The following is a 20435-nucleotide window of genomic DNA, read 5'->3' on the forward strand; positions in this document are numbered from 1 at the left end:
TAAATACTTAGCGATGGGTTGCCTTCGGGAATTTTTCGCGTCCCTTCCACGTGCCATCTCACATCCATCAGAAAATCTCACACCTCCTAATGAATTCTCATGCCTATCTGAAAGTTTTTGACACATGGCAATCATCGGGAAAAAATCCAAGAGACATTTCATGCAGAAGGACTCTTCGGAACATTTTTCTCGATGATTCTCCGATGAGTCGCGCAGCTTCGCATGGCATAATTTTTTTTCACCACCCATCAATGTAATTTTGTCCATCCAATGGTCAAAAATTAAGGCGCTAACATGAGAATGTTGTGGAAAAAAATTTAGATTAAAAAGTGGCGTGACAAATGGGTTAGAGTCCTTCACAAGTTGGACTCTTGGTCAGGCGCATGGATCAGGCTGACAGGATTTCCAACTTCAACAAATTTTCACGATTAAACCAGAAGGAATTTTAACTTCAAAAAAAAATTTGATGCTTAAAATGAAGTTAGGAATCATTAAAAAATTTATTTTATCATGGAACATGGGATAAGCTCGAGGAAGAGGCGTCCCATCTCATGGGATGCGAAAACTGTTTCTGCACACAAAAACTGCACCCACGCACAAGAAAAATTCTTGACTCATGGAGAATTAGTTTCCTGGCTCCAAATTTTTGGTACATGCAGAAAAGGGTTGAACCAACTCAAATCCAAAATTGATTTGAATTAATTTAGCTTTAATTAGCCCAATCTGGAATCAATTTTAAACCCGATTCGAAAAAAGGAGCTAGTTTTTTGCAATATGTGCTAGCATGTCAATTTTGCAAACATGATCTAATCCAATTAGACCCCTGATCAATACCCTTTATGTGTGACCCATTGGGTTCCACATCTAGCCAGCAATAGGTCCAAGTTCAAGTCAATTTGATTTGATTAGAATTTAATCTAACCAATCTAGATCCAATCGAGCTAACTCGATTTCAGCAATTAGAACTCTTTCTAATTGGTGATTAAATTAAACTCTTTAATTCGATCAAACTCATAAGACAAGATTGACATCTAGCAATGTATCATGTCTACCTAGAAGATATAAAATTTTTATTGGAAATACCAAAAATACCCTTCAGTGGAAAGTTATCGTGCAATTTGATCCTGCGATCTCCCTGCACCCCGAATATGACTCTGGATATAAAATGATGTCAAATCCAATATCATACTCATATTTCTCTCAATCTTATATGATGATTTAATTAATAAAATATTAAAAACTCTTTCTAATTTTTATTTTACTTTAATCAAAGGCTTCCTGAATCATCAATCGATCAGAACAAGTAGGATGCGATTTCTTCTTACCAGGAGTGATCGATTCCATGTTGACCTACTCACAACCTCCATACACATTCTACCATATCTAGAATATCCTGTACATGACTAAGTCATGAATGAGTATAAACCAAAAAATATGGATTCATGTATACAAGATTCTATGGTAGTCTCAGGTCAAAGGATTACATGCACAACTCCCACTATAAGAAAACATCTCTTGACAGGTAAGTAAATTCCATAAGATGTTTCTTAAGTCGGATCAATTCAGTGAACTCATTCTCTAATGAGCACCCACTTCCTTGTATTAGTGTCTCACACAAGTGGCATATGAGATCTGCCACCCTCTCCATCGAGCATATATAGAAAGTGCTAATCTATCCGGAACATTGATCTCCTACTCAATGCTCCTATGACTAGGAATAATCTAAATCAAGATTTTTTTGATTTTAGGTCTCATAGGTACGATCTCATCATAATCCTAAACCCATTTTCCTGATTTATGGAGTTCATCATAATCATTACTAAAGTAAGATGCAACATATGATGAAAATGCCTTTTATTATTTAAAGAGTCAATACATAAGTCTGAAAGATTATAAGGAAAACCCATCAAAATATAAATTTCGATTGGCTTGTAGGGCATATTCCTTTCAGTTATATGTGATGTATCAGATCTGAAAGCATGCTAATTAGATCAAATTTTAATACATGAGATGTATGCAAAGTATGTATAAGTTAGATCTGAAATTATATATGTGATATGTAACTTAGATCTAACTAGTTTTGTAGTTAAATCAATATTTCTGATTAAGGTATTCCTCATAGCCATCCGATCATAAGAACAAAGTAGGGTTTAAGACCCTCTCCTCCCATTCAATGGGATGTTCTTATGGCATGTAGGGGTGCTGCGCGTTCATCCTTAATCAGAAATCAAACTTATTTTTCTGTAAAACCCTAGATCCTGAAATCCTAAGATTTATTTTATATATTTTATTTATGATCCCAAGACTTAATTAATGAATTAAGCTTATGAAATTAAATTAGGTCTAAAATTGAGAATTTCAGATCTAAGTCATTTTCATAAAATTGGGTTCAGGCTTGGATAGCTCAATTAGGTCTAGGATTGATCAAACCGAATCAAAAATTGGTTAGGTGGGATCATGAAAGCTAATAATTGACCAACTTAATAGGATTAAGTCTAGGTCAAGGTCGAATCACATTCATATGTGACTCGATCAAGTTAAGACCTAATTTGGCTCAGTGGTTAGAGCCTGGATTATAGGCTAACCCAATTGATTCTGGTTCGATAATTTGATGTCTAAGGTAAGTTGGACAGATGCGACCGACTGATTTTTAATTGGGAGCTACTCGACTCGAATGCGTTCTTATCAAGTTAATGGCATATCCCTCCCATCGGTCTCACTTACCTGGCCATATGTGTCGACCCAGTTCTGGTTTGAGGTGACTAACAATTCAAGCTAGCCCATGTCACTAGGTTAGTCATAATTGTTATGACTATGTCAAGTCAAGTTTAATGAGACCTAAATAAATCTTCCTAAGAAAATATTAAGTCTAAGGTCTTCCACCATTGTGGATGTGCGGGCTCTTCCCGAGGTTGATTATTCTCGATTGGTTACAGTGGTTCAGTTGCACCGAAAAGATGCAACCATGTCCATTAGGCATTGGATGCTATGGATTAGAGGATGGGTTGTACTCAATATTTTGGATATGGTGAGGGACTCAGTCAGGAATCTAGTTCGTGCAAATAATGAGTCTGACTTAACTAAGGATTGGAGCAATATTTCGGACATGGTGAGCTTCATGAATTAGAGACCAAGTTTTGGGTGCACCATGATTAGAGAATCATTGGATAAGAGTTATCCACTCATCGATTGACCCATCACCAATAACTATTAGGTAAGGAGATGAGCCAGTCAGTGAGATCGCACCATCCACTAGAAATCACTAATCACGAAGATTTTTACATCTCTACCTAGGGAGTATAGGAATCTGAGAAAATAGTGGGAGCCTAATTTGTTTAAAAATAAAACCCCTAAATAAATTGGTTAAGTCTGATTTTAAAATCTAACTAGAAACTTTTGACTCTCTACAGGAAATATGTCTGCATCCAACCCCCTGACCAAAATACTAGACAGATTGACTAGACCTAATTTCAAAGACTGATTGAGAAACTACAAAATTATTCTGAGTTTTGAAAAACTGACTCATGTCTTGGACCATGACCCACCTGCCATGCCAGCACGTCTGACTGCTGAATGGAGAGCATCTCTGGAAAAGTGGACGGATGACGATAACAAAGCCAGATACTACATGTTGGGTGCCATGTCTGATGACTTGCAATGCCAGCATGAGAACATTATGACTACCCGCCAAATATTAGCTTACCTACAAGAGTTGTTTGGTGAACAAAGTCGCGCAGCCAAGTATCAAGTCTGTCAAAGACTTTTAAAGGTTAAAATGCGTGATGGGCAGTCAGTCCAAGATCATTGTTTGACAATGATAAAGGATCTTGAGGAGCTTGAGAAGCTCGGTATCATCTTAGATAAGAATTTTCATATTGATGTGATCCTTTAATCCTTGTCTGATGCATATGGTCAGTTCATCATGAACTTCCATATGCATAAGATGTAGTGTACCTTGACTGAGTTAATGAACATGTTGGTTATGGTTGAGCTTTCTTTGAAGAGTTCAAAAGGCTCAGTCCTTACTGTGGAGCGGACTTCTTCCAAGAGAAAGTCTTTTGAAAAGAAGAAAAAATCTGCGAAGAAGCAGAAAGTGGATGGGAAGAAGAAGAAGACAGAACCGAAGAAGAAGGCTGCTGAAAAGAAAAAATATTTTCACTGCCAATCAGACGGCCATTGGAAGCGGAACTGTCCTCAGTACCTGGCCACCCTGAAGAATAAGAAGGATGGTCCTTCTGGAGGTATGCTCATTTTAGAATCTAATCTTACGATTTCTTCTGCATCCAATTGGGTGCTTGACTCTGGTTCTAGTGCTCATTTGTGCACTTCTATGTAGAGTCTTAAGGAGAGCGGAAGGTTGAGAGATGGGGAGATGATCCTATGCGTCAGAAATGGAGCAAGAGTTGCTGCTGTGGCCATAGAAACCTATCCTCTGCGATTATCGTTAGGATTAGATTTATTTCTTAGAGACTATTATTATGTGCCTGCAGCAAGCAGGAATTTAATTTCTGTTTCATATTTAGCACAAGAAGGCTATGTGATTAGCTTTCATAAGGATCACTGTAACATATTTTATGAAAATAATAAAGTTGCAGATGGTTTTCTTATTAACGGTCTCTATCAGCTATATATTGATGTATCTGTATTTAATATCGAGCAAAATATGAATGCCATAGGAATTAAAAGACCTAGAGATAGTCTAAATGATAGGTATCTGTGGCACCTAAGGTTAGGTCATATAGCAGAAGACAGGGTTAACAAATTAGAGAAATCTGGACTGTTGAGTCCGTTGACTTTCGAGTCATATCTAGTTTGTGAATAATGCCTTCAAGGCAAAATGACCAAACTCCCTTTTGTAGGACATGGAAAAAGGGCCACAGACCTACTTGCCCTAGTACATACAGATGTGTGCGGCCCATTTGATGTACCGATTAGAGGCAACTATGTCTACTTCATTACCTTTACCGATGATATATCTAGGTACGGGTATGTGTTTCTAATTAAACACAAGTCTGCAGCCTTTGAAAGGTTCAAAGAATTCAGACATGAAGTAGAAAAACAAACAGGAAAGCCCATTAAGGTTCTTCGATCAGATCGAGAAAGTGAATACCTTAGTCGGGAGTTCCTAGACTATCTTAAGGATAATGGCATAGTCTCTCAATAGACTCCACCTGAAATGCCATAACTCAACGGAGTTTCAGAATGGAGAAACCGGACCCTATTAGATATGGTCCGTTCCATGATGAGCTTCACGGACCTCCCTGAGTTTCTTTGGGGACATTGTCTTATGACAGCAATATATATATTAAATAGGATTCTATCTAAAACCATTCCTACCACACCATATGAGATATGGCATGGTAAGAAGCCAAGTCTAAATCATCTCAGAATTTGGGGTTGTCCAGCTCATGTCAAGAGACAGCAGGCAGACAAGTTAGAGTTCATATCTTTTAGAGCTCGATTCATAGGATATCCTAAAGAGTCATTAGGATACTATTTCTATATTCTGGAAGACCACAATATGATTGTGAGTCGAAATGCTATTTTTCTTGAAAAATAGTTTATTCAAGATGGTGGCATCGGAAAAATAATTAAGCTCAAAGAGAATGTCTCCCAAGAGCAACGAGCTAAAGAACCTGAGGAACCAAATCAATTAGAACCAGTCCTAACACAACCTCTTCCACCTCGTAAATCGACTAAGATTTTTCATCCTTCCAAAAGGTACTTAGGTACCATACAAGAGGATATAGAGAAAATATTCCTCATGAAAAATGAGGCTCATGGTGATGATCCCAAGATATATGATGAAATGATATCAGATATCGACTCCGAGAAATGGTTAGAGGTAATGAGATCAGAAATTGACTCGATGCACTCAAACCAAGTCTGGACCTTGGTAGATCCACCTGAAGATATTGTACCTATTGGGTGTAAATGGATCTTCAAGAGAAAGATAGGTACAGATGGAAATATAGAGATATTCAAGGCTAGGCTCATAGCAAAAGGTTATAGTCAGCGTGAAGGCATTGACTATCAGGATATCTTCTCGCCCGTAGCCATGCTAAAATCTATCCGCACATTGCTTGCTGTTGCAGCCTATTTCAATTATGAAATATGGTAGATGGATGTGAAAATGACGTTCTTAAATGGATATCTTGAGGAAGATATCTATATGGAACAGTCGCTTGGTTTCACATCCAGTGATGATGATCACAAGGTCTGCAAGCTACAAAGGTCCATTTATAGACTTAAGCAAGCATCTCAGAGCTGGAATACTTGTTTCAATGATGTGATCAAAATGTTTGGTTTCATCAAGAACGAGGAGGAACCATGTGTGTTCAAGAAGGTCAGTGGGAGCGCAATTGTCTTCCTCGTACTGTATGTAGATGACATCCTCCTAATTGAAAATGATATTTCCATGTTGACCTCAATCAAAATATGGTTGTCTAAGGAGTTCTCTATGAAAGATCTAGGAGAAGCATCCTTTATACTAGGTATTAAGGTCTATAGAGATAGACCAAATAGGATGCTAGGACTTTCACAGAAGATGTACATAGAGGAGGTGCTAAAAAGGTTTAGCATGAAAAACTCCAAAAGAGATTTAGTACCTTTTAGACATGGCATTCATCTCTCCAAGAAGATGTGCCGTAGCACAACTGAGGAGATTGAACGCATGAGCAAGATCCCTTATGCTTCGGCAATAGGAAGCCTCATGTATGCCATGCTATGTACACGACCTGATATAGCCCATGCTGTGAGTGTCACAAGCAGATATCAGTCGAATCCAGGCGAAGAGCACTAGACTTCTGTGAAATGTATCCTTAAGTACTTGAGAAGGACTAAGGATATGTTTCTAGTCTTTGGGAATGGAGAACTCCAGGTTCAGAGATTTACAGACTCAGACTTTATGTCTAATATAGATGATCGAAAGTCGACATCTGGGAGTTTGTTCATTTGCAATAGTGGTACAGTCAGCTGGAAGAGTTCCAAGCAGACGGTAATTGCTAATTCCACCATGGAGGCAGAGTATATTGCTGCATCAGAAGCTACGAAGGAGGTATTCTGGTATAAAAAGTTTGCTGCGGAGCTTGGAGTGATGTCATCGGATGCCATCCCTCTTTACTGTGACAATAATGGTGCCATAGCCCTAGCTAAGGAGCCAAAATCTCACCAGAAGTCTAAGCATATCGAGCGATGATTCTATCTGATACGTGATTACTTCAAAAAAAGTTACATCGAGGTTAAGAGAGTCGACTCCACAGACAATGTGACAGACCCACTGACAAAGCCATTGGGCCAACAGAAGATCAAAGCCCACCTTGAGAAGATGGGACTTAGATATGTAGCCAATTAGCATTAGGTCAAGTGGGAGTTTGTTAGATGTGTGCCCTAGATGCCAGATTGGCTGACACATTCTTATACAAATATAAGTGCAAATTTATAATTTTGATTATAAATAAATAAAAGAATTATTCTACTATCACATTGTGTACATTATATCAGTGATACATCCTTTGAGTTAGTACGAATGTTAATTCATATTTTTAAAAGTTGAAAATTTAAGGCATGAATTTACATAACAAACTCATAAACAACTCCTGACCATAAAATCATCACGAGAATGGTGATCGATCCAAAAAGTTGGTGTATGATCGCTTTTTTAGAATAGATGAGTCTTGAGTCTACGGTGTAGAGACACCGGAGTGAGAGTACAGATATTCGTTGAGAATAAGAGTACTGAGCGTGACCACCTCGAGCAGTCATAAGGAAGTCTACCTTCTCATCGATGACTAGCTCGATGCTGCAGCTGTGTATCTAGTTCTTTGACCTGAGGTACATCGATAGTTCACCTTGAGTGTGTTATAGTTTGACTACACCATAACTCGATCTCCTAGCCATTCGAAACCCTGAGGTGTATGTTGGCTATAGCATATTCATTGTAGGAACTAGATTGCACCAAGATGGGATCTATCAACCTCGGTAGATAAGAGGAGTAGTCCTATGATGATCGAAAGATTGAGTCCTTAAGCCCATGGTCATGACAGAGTGAAATAATAGAAAAGAGTTTTCTATTGAGGTTTCACATTGGACTTGGATCGATCGATTGATTCATATGACTGATGTTGGGTTTGACGAGTTCACCTTAACCCTAATTCAGTCGGGACTCATGATAGAGAAACTCAATCACACAGGTAGCTACACTGAGAGGTTTGTCTTCATTTCTGATGGGTTACCACCATATACTGCTAGGTGTCACTGATAGATTTTGGGAGCAATTAGAATGATATTGATGATCGATCATTCTAATTGTCTGAATCAGAAGAATTTTGGTCCATCGAAAGGAGTTTCGATGATGTTGATGATGAGATCATGACATATCTCATTACCATACGAAAATGGACCTAACTAGATCACACAAACAAGAGTTAGGGTCTGGATGTCATCAATTGAGCTAGCCCAGTTCGATTGATTTGGATTAGATCCAATTAGGTTCAAGGAAATCGTGCTAGCACACGATTGAGCCTAACTTTCTCCTCGTGCAAAATTTTTCATCTCGATTGAGCCAAATATGATTTGACTCACCCAGAGAACCTTGAGAAGGTTTCTCTCTGTCTGACTGGAGCCAGTCCAGCTCAAAAAAGTTTTATCTTAATTCATGAGATGAATTTAAGATAACACCTGCTAATTTCTGTCACCTGTCATTTCTGTTTTAGGACATCGGTCAAACGTTGACTTATGGATCTTAAACTGAAGGCCACTTGGCAAGAGGTTATTGGAGAGTTTTTGTGGAGTGTCCACCTGCTAAATTAGGCCTCAAAGTGGGTGCCAAGATCAGATTGGGTGTGTGCCCCAAGTGGATAAGGATATAGTCCCATGAGATGAGGACTCTGATTTCTTGATCGACTTGGACTGTGGGGTGCCAATCTCACTGTGCTTATCCAGTGTTGGTGCCAACAATGATAGAAATTGAGGAGATTTTTATCTGATATGATCAGATGACATCACTCCACCAATCAAAATTTTTTTAAAATTAATTAAAATTTTTTGATTGGTCGAATGATGTGGCACTGCATGGCACAGCAAGGTCTATTTAAACCCTGTCTGTGCCTAGGGTTTAGAGATTCTTCTCAATACCCAGCAAAAATAAGATTTCCCTCCACTTCTTTATGTCTCCTCTGCTCCTCTCTCTCCCCTCTTCATGTCCAAGAAGTTGGATGTCCATCAGGTGCTTGTCCAAGGCATAGAGCTCTCTGAACAAAAGGCTGCAGGGATTTGTTGAGAAGCTGCTGCTCCAGCTTCAGAAGATCTTTTGAAGATCTTTTAGATCATATTCAGATCTGATTTTTAGAGTAGAGATTCACAAGGAGAAGACAATCTAGATCCTGCTCAAGTGGATACCGGTAGAAGCCAGACGACTGCGTGGCTATTTTTGAACCTCGGGCATTGCTGCGATCATCTGCAGGGTAATCTAGTTACCCTAGAGGTATTCCTCTAATCTTCAAGTTTTAGATTTAATTTTAGATTAAATATTAGATAATAAGAATTAGATCTAATAGACCTTAGATCTGAAATAAAGTAGGATAATTTTAAAAAAAATATTCTGCCCCAGATCTCATTAGATCTGGAAGATCCTACAAGGAAAAAGGTAGTTTTTCCTTCACTAGCTTGATTTTGGATTTTGATATGGAAAAGCGAATTAGTGGTAGACTTTGATATATTATTTTAGATTAGTACTTATTAAAATTTGATACAAAATTATGAAATATTATTTTGTAAGATATTTGATATAGTCATTTGAAATATAAGTGAATATTAATTATTTGAATTTTGTTCTACTATTGCTTTCTAATATCGTGATGAGATACCTTGTATGCTCGTGAGGAGAGTCCTCTATGAGTACATGATAGTTGCCATGATCCTTGGCTCGTGATCTCGGATTAGGGGCGTGACTGGCAAATTACTAGGCACGACAAATCCTTCTTGATAGTGGAAACTCAATGGATATGCTATTCCATGAGATTCTTGAGAAGATGAAGATTGAGATAAATTGGTTGAAGAAGACTGAATCCCCCCTAATCAGATTTTCTGGGGAGCCAGTATCTGTTGAAGGCATTATCATGCTTCATATGATAGTCGAACAGGAACCTTGATAGGTAATAGTAATGATCAATTTCCTAGTTGTGAAGGTCCCCTCTACTTATAATGCTATTTTAGACCAACTTGGCTTGAATGCCATAAAGGCTTTCGTGTCTATTTATCGTCTCTTGATGTGTTCTTTTACTGAGCACAGCATCAAAGGGGTCAGAGGTGACTAGGTCATGTCTCAGCAGTGTTATATGGCTACCCTCAAAGGGAAGACAAAACCTATAAAAATGCTACCAATTGAGGTCGTAGATATAAGGGACGAACCGAAATAATAGAGATACTACAACAAAAATGGCCATCCGCAGCATTTTTAAGTATCATTATAGATCATAAAAAATGCCACAAATATTTTTACTAGCATTTTTGTGGTATTTTCTTGTGTGCTATCTTAAGATAGTGTTGGCAATTAATTAGCATCATTTTTTGAAAAGTGTTGATAAAACTTTTTATTTTAGTGGCATTTGTAAATACCTTTAAATTTTAATTCCATCATGTATAAGTATCTTTAAAACTTTAATATCAATATTTTTTATATACTGATAAAAATTATTAAAAAATAAACTATGTATCTTAGAATTATAACTAAGTTTTTTATATGTCAATAAAAATTATCAAAAAATAAACTATATATCTTAGAATTACAAGTAAGGGGGGATTCGAACCAAATGATCTCTACATAAAAATTAATAATTTAAGATTTAGCGATAATTTTTTAAAATTTTTTAAAATATGATATTATTTATCGACATATTAGTTAAATACCATAGTAGCAATTCTGATTTTCGATACTTCAAGTTATATGCCATAAAATAAAAATTTATAGTAATATTTATAATAAAATATCGCTAATAAAAAAATACCTATTGAAAGATAGTGGTATTTTTATTAAAATACAGCAAAAAAAAATTTAGTGGTATAATAAGAAATGCGACAAGCAATTTGTCATCAAAAATTATTTTTATTGTAGTGAGAGGAGAACCAATGGAAGACCTTATCCCAATTTGGTTGTATGGTGAGGATGATGACCAAAGTATGTAAGTTGGATCTCTCTTGGATGAGAGGATGAGGACCCAAATTGCTAGTTTTCTTCAAGCCAATGCCTATGTATTTGCTTGGATAGCTATAGATATGAGGTATAGATGCATCTATTATTGTTCACAAGTTGAATATGGATTCAAGTCGCAAACCCTTCCAATAAAAGAAGAGGAATTGTTTCCTTTGAACAACAATGAATAATCAATAAGGAGGTGAAAAAGCTCTTTGAAACTAACTTTTTCAGAGAGATACATTACTTGGCCTAGCTTGCTCATGTCATCTAGATGAAAAAAACCAATGGAAAGTGGAGGGCAGGTATCAACTTCGTCAACCTAAATAAAGCTTGCCTTAAAGATAGCTTCCCCTTACAAAGAATAACTTAGCTCGTCGATACTATCTTAAGTCACAAGTTTCTAAGTTTTATGATCGTCTTCTCAGACTACAACTAGATTAAGATGCATCTAACAAATAAGAAGAAGAGAGCTTCCATTACTAAAAGAGGACTATATTGCTATAAGGTCATTCCCTTCAGATTGAAGAATATAGGGCAACCTATTAGAGACTGGTGAATAAGATCTTCAAGGATCATATCAACAATAATATGGAAGCTTATATGAATGATATGCTTGAGAAGAGCTTAAAAGTGGACCAGCATGTTTGAGATCTGAAGGAGGTTGTTCAAACCTTGAGATACTAGTAGATGAAGCTCAATCTGAGTAAATATGCATTTGGAGTTACCTCGAATAAGTTTTTCAAATTTATGGTCACTAGTAAATGCATAGAAGCAAATCCAAAGAAGAAATGAGCTATTTTGGAGATTTCATCACTAAGAACTATCAAAGAGGCGCATCGCAGTTCGGATTGTAAGTCTCTATCATTTTACGTCAAGGTCCACCAAGAAGTGCCCTCTTTCCTTCAATACTTTGAAGAATATTAGGGATTTCTACTGAACCAATGAATGTCCAAGAGCTTTTGGACCTCTTAAGGAATACTTCAAGTCACCACCACTACCACAAAGCTAGAAGTAGAAGAAGAGCTATATTTGTGCTTAGTTGTCTCACCTATTGCACTAAGTTCAATCCTTGACTAGGAAGATGAAAAGAAACAATGACCGATCTATTATATCAGCAAGGTATTTTAAGATGCAAAGATGAGGTACAAACATCTTGAGAAGATGGCTTATGTAGCTATGATCTTGCTTAGAATTTGAAGCTATATTTTCAAGTTCATATCATTATGATAATGACTGACTAACCTCTCAGGCAAGTGCTGCAAAAATCAAAAATATCATGTCGGCTTGTTAGGTGAGTGGTGAAGTGAATTTGACATCCGCTTTCAACCTTGGCCAATGATAAAGGCACAAATGTTAGCGACTTCCTTATGGAATGCACTTTTACCTAAGGAAGTGAGGGCTAAAAATGGGCAAAAGAATGTTGAGCTTGAAGACTTTCCTCTTCCTTCTATTCATTCCTCCCCTCTCCCCTCCCTCCTCTAGGAATAGTGTATTTTTCCCTTTACATGTTTTATGTTTTACAACAATCAATTGTGAGAATGGAGACAAAGCTTATGGACACCGAAGCACCTTCTTATATCCTACTTGGTGAGGACCATTGCTTTTTCATTTCCCTCTCTCTTTCTTTATTGAGTTTCTTTTGTTAGAACATTGCTTTAAGAATTACTAATATTATTTAAAAAACTAAACAAAACTTAACAAAACTTTGTTATAGAAGTTATAAATGACTTATAGAAAATTTAGAAATAACTAAAAGTCAAATCCGGAAGCATGTTGGATACTTTCCTAAGGTGTATTCCCATCCCTCATGCAGGAATATTTGAAAAAATCATCTCAAGATACAATCGAGATCCTCCATCTACGAGCACGATCGTGGAGGAGGTTGATAAAAACTCTTTCAGTACCTAGAAAGAAAAGAAGAAAACTCAGCAAGAAAGAGAGAAAGCTATAGAAAGAAGAGTTGTTAGGCTATTGGATGGCTTACTAGGTTAGATCCCTGGAAGCTTTTTTATAGCCAACCAAAATGACTGTTTATGACTGTTTGTGGCCATTGAGGTTTTTATTGACCCATTAAGACCTTAATAAGAGGCCCAACAGTCAAAATCTTTAACACAGAGTCCAACGGTTATAAAATAAAAATGAGATTAAATACACATGACCGTTGGTAATTAGGAGCCTAATGGTCAAAAATTAAAATCATGATAATAAAAAAATTAAAAAGGTAAAATTAAAATACTTGTAGGGGTAGAAATAAGTTTTCCTCCAACTATCTCCCACAAAACTTAAAATTTTTCAAACAATTATAAAATAAAATAACACAGGTGTTTATCCTATGCAATGGGTAAGGTGACTTAATCTTACTTAGTATGAATAATTTTCATCTAAAAGAAACGGAGTGAATTAGGTCTTAAACTATATTTTTTTGATCCAGACTTTAACTACCACACACATAATATAAAGTTTCTTCATTGCTAGTCTGTACATTAGTGGCCCTACATATGTATGTATATATATCTTGTTTTTTTATGAGAGTTACTAGAGATAGCCCAAATCTCATATCCACAGCTATGTACGGATACTCTCGTATAAGTGAGTCCTTCCAGGAATGTATGTGGAGTTACATCTCATAAAAAATACTATCTCGGATCTCATTTAGAATTAAACTCTTCCTTATCATTACATAAGAGCACTAATCATCATAGAGATGGGATAGAGTCTATGACTCCTATATTAAATAAACCACATATGCTCTCTGACCAATCAATTAGTTTATTATTATTATATTCAACCTTCTTCAAGGGATCTTCTATCATAGAAGTTGGGTTCCTACTATTGAAAGGTTCGTTATAGGTAAAGCCCCATCCCTCTCATGGCTTTAAGACCTTAGTCCTATCCAAGCTTTGTAAGGCAGACTGATATAAAAGGATCTTCCTCCCATAATTTCTAAAATATATCAAACCTTATCTCGTGACTATGTCCTATAATTATTCAACCATGTCATAAAGAAAATAAATAGAAGAAATTCTCATCATCACAGAATGCTATTCATCATATCTTAAAAGATGATATTTCAATGAATAGATAAAAAGGTTTATCAAAAATAACATCTGCATTAAAACTCTATCAGGTCCTCTCTTTTTTTTTGGTTAGAGATTGAAACAACAATATTCCTTGGATTCATCGAGGGAAAAATAAAAATTGCAGTTGCAAGAAAGCTGAAAATTTATTGGATAACAAGGAGGTAACATGTACATAAGCACCATATCTACAGATAATTATGTTTCAGCATATAATATCGTATATAAAAAGAGTACTGCAATTGCATTCCAATATTTCATAGCAACATCCTGAACTGGTTAGAGGTATATGATCAACTCAGATAAGTAGTGTCAAAAATAATTTATAGAGGACAATAGTATTTAGTTCATTTCTATGGATCAAATGGCCAAACTTGTTGTCCTAGTTAGTTATCCAAGTGGGGAAAAAAAATCAAAGGAACATTTTTATCAGGGAACAAATGTAAGAAACTGAAGGACATGGAAATAATTAAAGCTTTAAAGCGATTTCAATAAGAAGACATGGGCCACAAGTACGTGAAGCTCACAAAAGCATGCACACATTGACCTAATGAACTGGTAAGGAAGATATAGTACATCAAGGAAGAGATCTGAGATAATGAATATGACCATATTATTGCATCGTAGGTCTCAACACTTCCCTAAAGATCCACAATAATCAGAAAGCAGAAAATAAGAATCAGATAGAAGAATATTGTCACACCAATTTCATAAATGGTCAAGATGTATGTTAGTCGGCTATTCATAGCATCCAAATTAATAGTCTATTGACAGCAACAGTTGTACAAGATTAACAATATTAAAAACTAGAAATACCAAATGTAAATTGAAAATGAAGTATATCTTAATCCACACAAGATGGTATAGCTGGATGATAATATGATTGCTTCACAATGCTATCTAAAATTCTTTACTGGAAACTACTGTCAGGATTGTATTAACATGATGATATGTCAGCTGATGTCACAGGAGAGCATTTTCTTCTTTTTTTTTTTTATTTTGATGTATCACATATGGTAAAGGCAGAGATCAAACTTTAAAAAAAAAATATCATAGCAAAGACTTGGAATAGCAAATTATGAATCATGAGATCAGTTATATGCAAACAAGAAAGTGATCTTGTTCATCGGAAGGGTTAAAATATATATATATATATATATATATATATATATATATATATATATATATATATAGTTTTTACCAATCCACGACCAAGTGAAATATGTCCAGGCAGGGTACATAGGTTTCTACCACCGCATCATTTCAATCAACAAAAACATGAAACAGATTGCCAACTATTCTATCAAGATTGAAGGTGAAAACTGCAAGATGAATCATCTGTGATGCAATTGGCTGTTTGTGTGTGTGTGTGTGTGTGTGTGTATTTTTTTTTTTTCCAATCCTCTTTTGAGTTGGTAAATGAAATTTTCATAAACAACTGAAACCACTGCAGATGAGAAACAGAGGCATTCCTAGAGGCAAGAATGTCAAGCATCTAACCGCAAAAATTAAACAAATCATAGAAATTGTCATCTCTTTTGCTGAAACTCTGTTTTCATAGGTAGCTAGGTCATGGTTGGACTTAAATAAAACAATATGATTAGCTTTTTATAGAGTATATAGGAACATCAATAAGAAAGCAAACATAAAAACTGTCAGAACTCAGAAGGTAGGTACCGGGGGGATGGTATCAAGCAAGCTTGGAGGATCTGGACCAAAAAATAATATTGCTGATAAGAAGATATTCATGTAATGTTAAAAGGTGTTCATAAGTGGTGCCTAGGTCTACACAAGAATTACTGTTCACAAATTCATAGCAAAAGGAGAAATTTAACATTAAGAGTCTGCTTGGAAGATTAAAGGGCTCTGATTTGCGAGAAAACACAGATTTTAACAAAATTTTGACGAAATTGATGCAGGAGTATGCCTTAGATTGTTAGAACATTGCTTTAAGAATTATTAATATTATTTAAAGAACTAAACAAAACTTAATAAAATTTTATTATAGAAATTATAAATGACTTACAGAAAATTTAGAAATAAACAAAGATCAAGTCCGGAAGCATGTTGGATACTGTCCTAAAGTGTATTCCCATCTTTCATGTAGGAATATTCAGGAAAGCCATCCCAAGATACCATCGAGATCCTTCGTCTGCGAGCACGATCATAGAGGAGGTTGATGAAGACTCTTTCAACATCCAAGAAAGAAGAAGAAAACTCAAAAGAAAGAAAAAGTTTTAGAAAGAAGAGTTGTTAGGTCATTGGATAACTTACTCGATCCTAGGGGGTCTTATTATAACCAACCAAAATGACCATTTATGACTGTTAGGACTTTTATTGACCCATTAAGGCTTTAATAAGGAGCCCAATGGTCAAAATCTTTAATACAGAATCCAACGATCGTAAATAAAAATGAGATTAAAAATATATAATCGTTAGTAATTAGGAGCCTAACGGTTAGAAATTAAAATCATGATAATAAAAAAATTAAAAAATTAAATTAAAATATTTGGAGGATTATTATAGAAAAAATATGAGTTTTCCTCCAACATCTTTTCCCTTCCTTTCTTGAGCGCAAGATTTCTTTTATGTTCTTAATAATCTCTTCGGTCATATTATAACATCCGGGCTCCAGAAAAGTGGCTCAAAGTCTGATCGTCGACTGTCAACAGCTTCACCCTCAAGTTCTTCCTCCTTCACCGCTGCTGCAGCTGTCGCCATATTCTTGAGGAATAACAGCAGCAGGGAGGACATCACAAAGAAGCTGACAGTGACTGCAAAGAAGCTGAGCTGCTGCTACATGCCACCACTTGCCATCAGGTGCCCCTTGCACCAGTTTGGTTCATGGCCTTTTTGGAAGCTTGCGGCTCACCCTCAGTGTCATTCTCCAGGAGCCAATGCTTCTGGAGAAAGGAAGTTGTGCTGCGAGTTGTTACTAGCAGTAATTCATTGGAATTCACTAACTACTTGCAATGGAGGGGTCAGGAAAAGCAGCCTAGTAGCTTTCCTTTGAACACCAGGTAAAGGCTGTGGTTGCTTCGGAAGCCTCCAACCCCAGCTTTAAGTAGCCTGTGACCGTTAAAGAAGGGAATGTTGGGAGTTGTACTAGCAAATAGGGCTGTGATGCTGGTTACATAGTGGTAAAAATGGATACTTAAATTGTTTGGATTCGTTGCTGCATCTAAACCTCAACTACTGTAAGTTGTGGAATGCGTACAATGGAAATTCCTATTGCTGTCTCGATAACTGGAAATCTGTGCTCTCTCCTCGTACAGACAAAGTTATTGCTTTGCTACCCATAAATTAAGCAACTAATACAATCAAGCAAATAATAAGGCTTGGTGAAATATTATTGAAATAGCCAGTGTTATAGTTCTTGATTTCAAGATTGGGGTGTGGCAGTCTCTGGTGAAAATCTTCATGTACCCGATAGATTTATCATTTTGTCTCAAACCTAATTACAAAATTATCCAAAAATTCTAAATCCAGTCCATTAGAAAATGATAAATCTACCGGGTACTCAAATCTGCCCAATTATTCTTGATTTGGGTCGGATTATTCAGATATCCAAACCCCCCAATCAATTTAAATAACCAATGATTAGGTTTTGTGAAGGTATAGAGTTCAAATCCTCTCACCCCCTATTATGTATATATTTCTATAAAAAATTATAATATATATGTGTAATCAGGTTCAGATAGCATGTACCCAAGGGTCCAATCGTAAACTCATCCCAAATCTTAATGGGTTTTAATTTTAAATCCCAATTTTTTTCTAAATATTATAGGGTATAATTGAATAGGTCCTATTAGGATTAGGGGCAAAGTGGATACCTGAAAAGACCATCCCTGTTTCTTTCTTCATCCTTCCTGTTGAATGATTTTATTTTGTTGTATAATGAGCAATAAATCCTTGCTGCTGCTGGTTCAGGCTGAAATTTCAGGTGCAAGACGAAACTGCAGGAGTCTTTTGCAGGGCATGCGACCTGGGCCATGAATCCCTTTATGCACTTGATCCATTGTACACGAAGCAAATCCCATAGCATAATTAACTTCATTAGATAAGAGAGATGTGAAAACCTTTTTGCTATCATTTCAACAAAATCTGAATATATAATTTCATGCTGAAAATTATATCTGATTTTCCTCAAGTGACACAAATATAGAGTTGGACCCTTCTGCTCCTTCAAAATCTCAGTTTGGGCAGCAAGGCGAAGGAGTCATTGTTTATTACAAATAAAATAAAATTAAAAAAAAAGTATCAAGAAAACCCCCTCACTCTGTGACTGCTCCACTGGATTTTGCAGATGGCTGGTAAACAATACCAATGTTCTTACCATGCTCGATATGATCAATATTTCATTTATAACAACTATATGGTTGTAAAGAGCTAAAATTACCGCAGTAGATCTGGCAGTTCCGTCACTCATGCACAGCGGTAAAAAAATGAGAACAATGAAACTGCCTTATAAAACTGTACAAGCTAATTCTATATTAAAGTGACCGGAACAAAAATACATACTCCATTTCTCTCAAAAGAACTGCATATTCTGCTCGATAGAATTTAATTATTTGAAACAGAAAGGTGATGGCTTACAAGAGGTAGCTTCAGTGAGTAGTTTGTTTGATATTATTGTTCGCTTTGTTGCAGTGCATAACTAAACTAGAAAGATCCAGACGTACTGTCACACGAACAACCAGTCTCTACTCATTGGACAACTGATGGATACAGCTCTTCATTCAGCAGATCAGTAATTGCCGACCATTTAGTCTCTGTAAGATTGCGGAAAGAATTTGTCAGCATCAAAAGGCTGATTTCTGGAATTTGAATCTTGTGGGCTAAAACCATTTGCCATGTTCATGGGAGCAAATGCTGCATGGTACAGGAAAGGTGTCAGATACCATATGTGGCAGATGCAAAAGATATGTATGAAATCAAGTATTGACACTTGAATATTGTAGTGTAAGCTTTGAAAAAGAATGTAAATATTTATAAAACATGAGTGAAATCTCAGATATAGCTATGACATATAATGCACGTATATATTCTGATGCCTGACTAAACAGGCTGAGCTCCGAATATCTCAAGTGCTTCTTTTCCATACCGGAATGTAATAATCCTTTGATCATTGTAAAACTATATAAACTCCAATTTAACCAGAGAGACAGTGATTGAGGTCACCAGTCTTTCGTACAATTAATCATTCCAGATCAATTTACAACAGTTGAGTTGGCTTGAACCAACATGAATAATTTCTGGTATGTTAATTTGGTCCATTTTACAACTGTAATTTGTATGTAGAGAATAGCATCAAAGGATATATATAATATCCGAGAAAGGAACTCATAAAGTTTTTGTGAAAGCAAAGAGAAAAGATCTTATTGTAATTTCCAAAGATATCATTTGTAGTTAACTCGTTATTTAAGATTATATATCATTAAGATATATAATCTTGACTAGTAACCTGTACCATTTACTCGAGGAAAAAAAAAAAACACTAGGTCTTCTTGGATGCAAGAAAAGGATTGGGATGAGATCTGGTGATAATTATTTAAGGCATACCCTGTAGCTAAGAAAGCAGTATTCAAAACAAGTTCTCAACCTCACTGCCCCATGCAGTCACCACACTTGCTTTACATCCATGTGCACAAATTACGTGCCATCTGCCATTGCCATTAAAATCTTATGGTCCACGATGCAGATCTCATCATTGGATCATAAGATTTAGATTTACATAAGTGTCATCCAATATCTTGGATCATAATCACCAAATTGATCATGCTATTTGCATATTAAATCAGGAAAAGATACATTTTATATAATTTATTAACTATGTCTCTTTTAGAATTACTTATTCATCTCAAATAGGCCAAGCTTGTAAAGGTGGTAAATTTGTTCCAGTTTTTAACTTTTAAATATTAAAACTAAATGAAAATCTGGGGTTCATGGTGAAACAGAAAATGGGAGAGAATTGATATGATATTATTCCATGATTTTGTACTCCTATATATAGCAGTATACATAAATAATATTTCTTTAAAGAGGGAAATTCTTAAAAAGAAAAATACAATACAATAGGATTTTCCTAAAGAGAGAGTCTTATACTGAAAATACAATAAAATAAGATTTTTCTAAAGAGAAAAAGTCTTATAAGGAAAAATATA

At 35.9% G+C, this 20435-nt stretch overlaps 1 protein-coding gene across 1 annotated transcript in view; it reads right to left on the reverse strand.

Moving 5' to 3' along the window:
• Window positions 1-18618: 18618 nt before the first annotated feature.
• LOC105038903 (uncharacterized) overlaps window positions 18619-20435 on the reverse strand; it is a gene marked incomplete at its 5' end in the record, with an annotated part of 40885 nt that continues 39068 nt past the window's right edge. The window contains 1 exon segment of the mRNA XM_073261735.1: window positions 18619-19143. Coding sequence (XP_073117836.1) covers window positions 19037-19143 — 107 coding nt within the window.

This window comes from Elaeis guineensis, chromosome 1, assembly GCF_000442705.2.
Source record: "Elaeis guineensis isolate ETL-2024a chromosome 1, EG11, whole genome shotgun sequence".
NCBI classification, from domain to species: Eukaryota; Viridiplantae; Streptophyta; class Magnoliopsida; order Arecales; family Arecaceae; genus Elaeis; species Elaeis guineensis.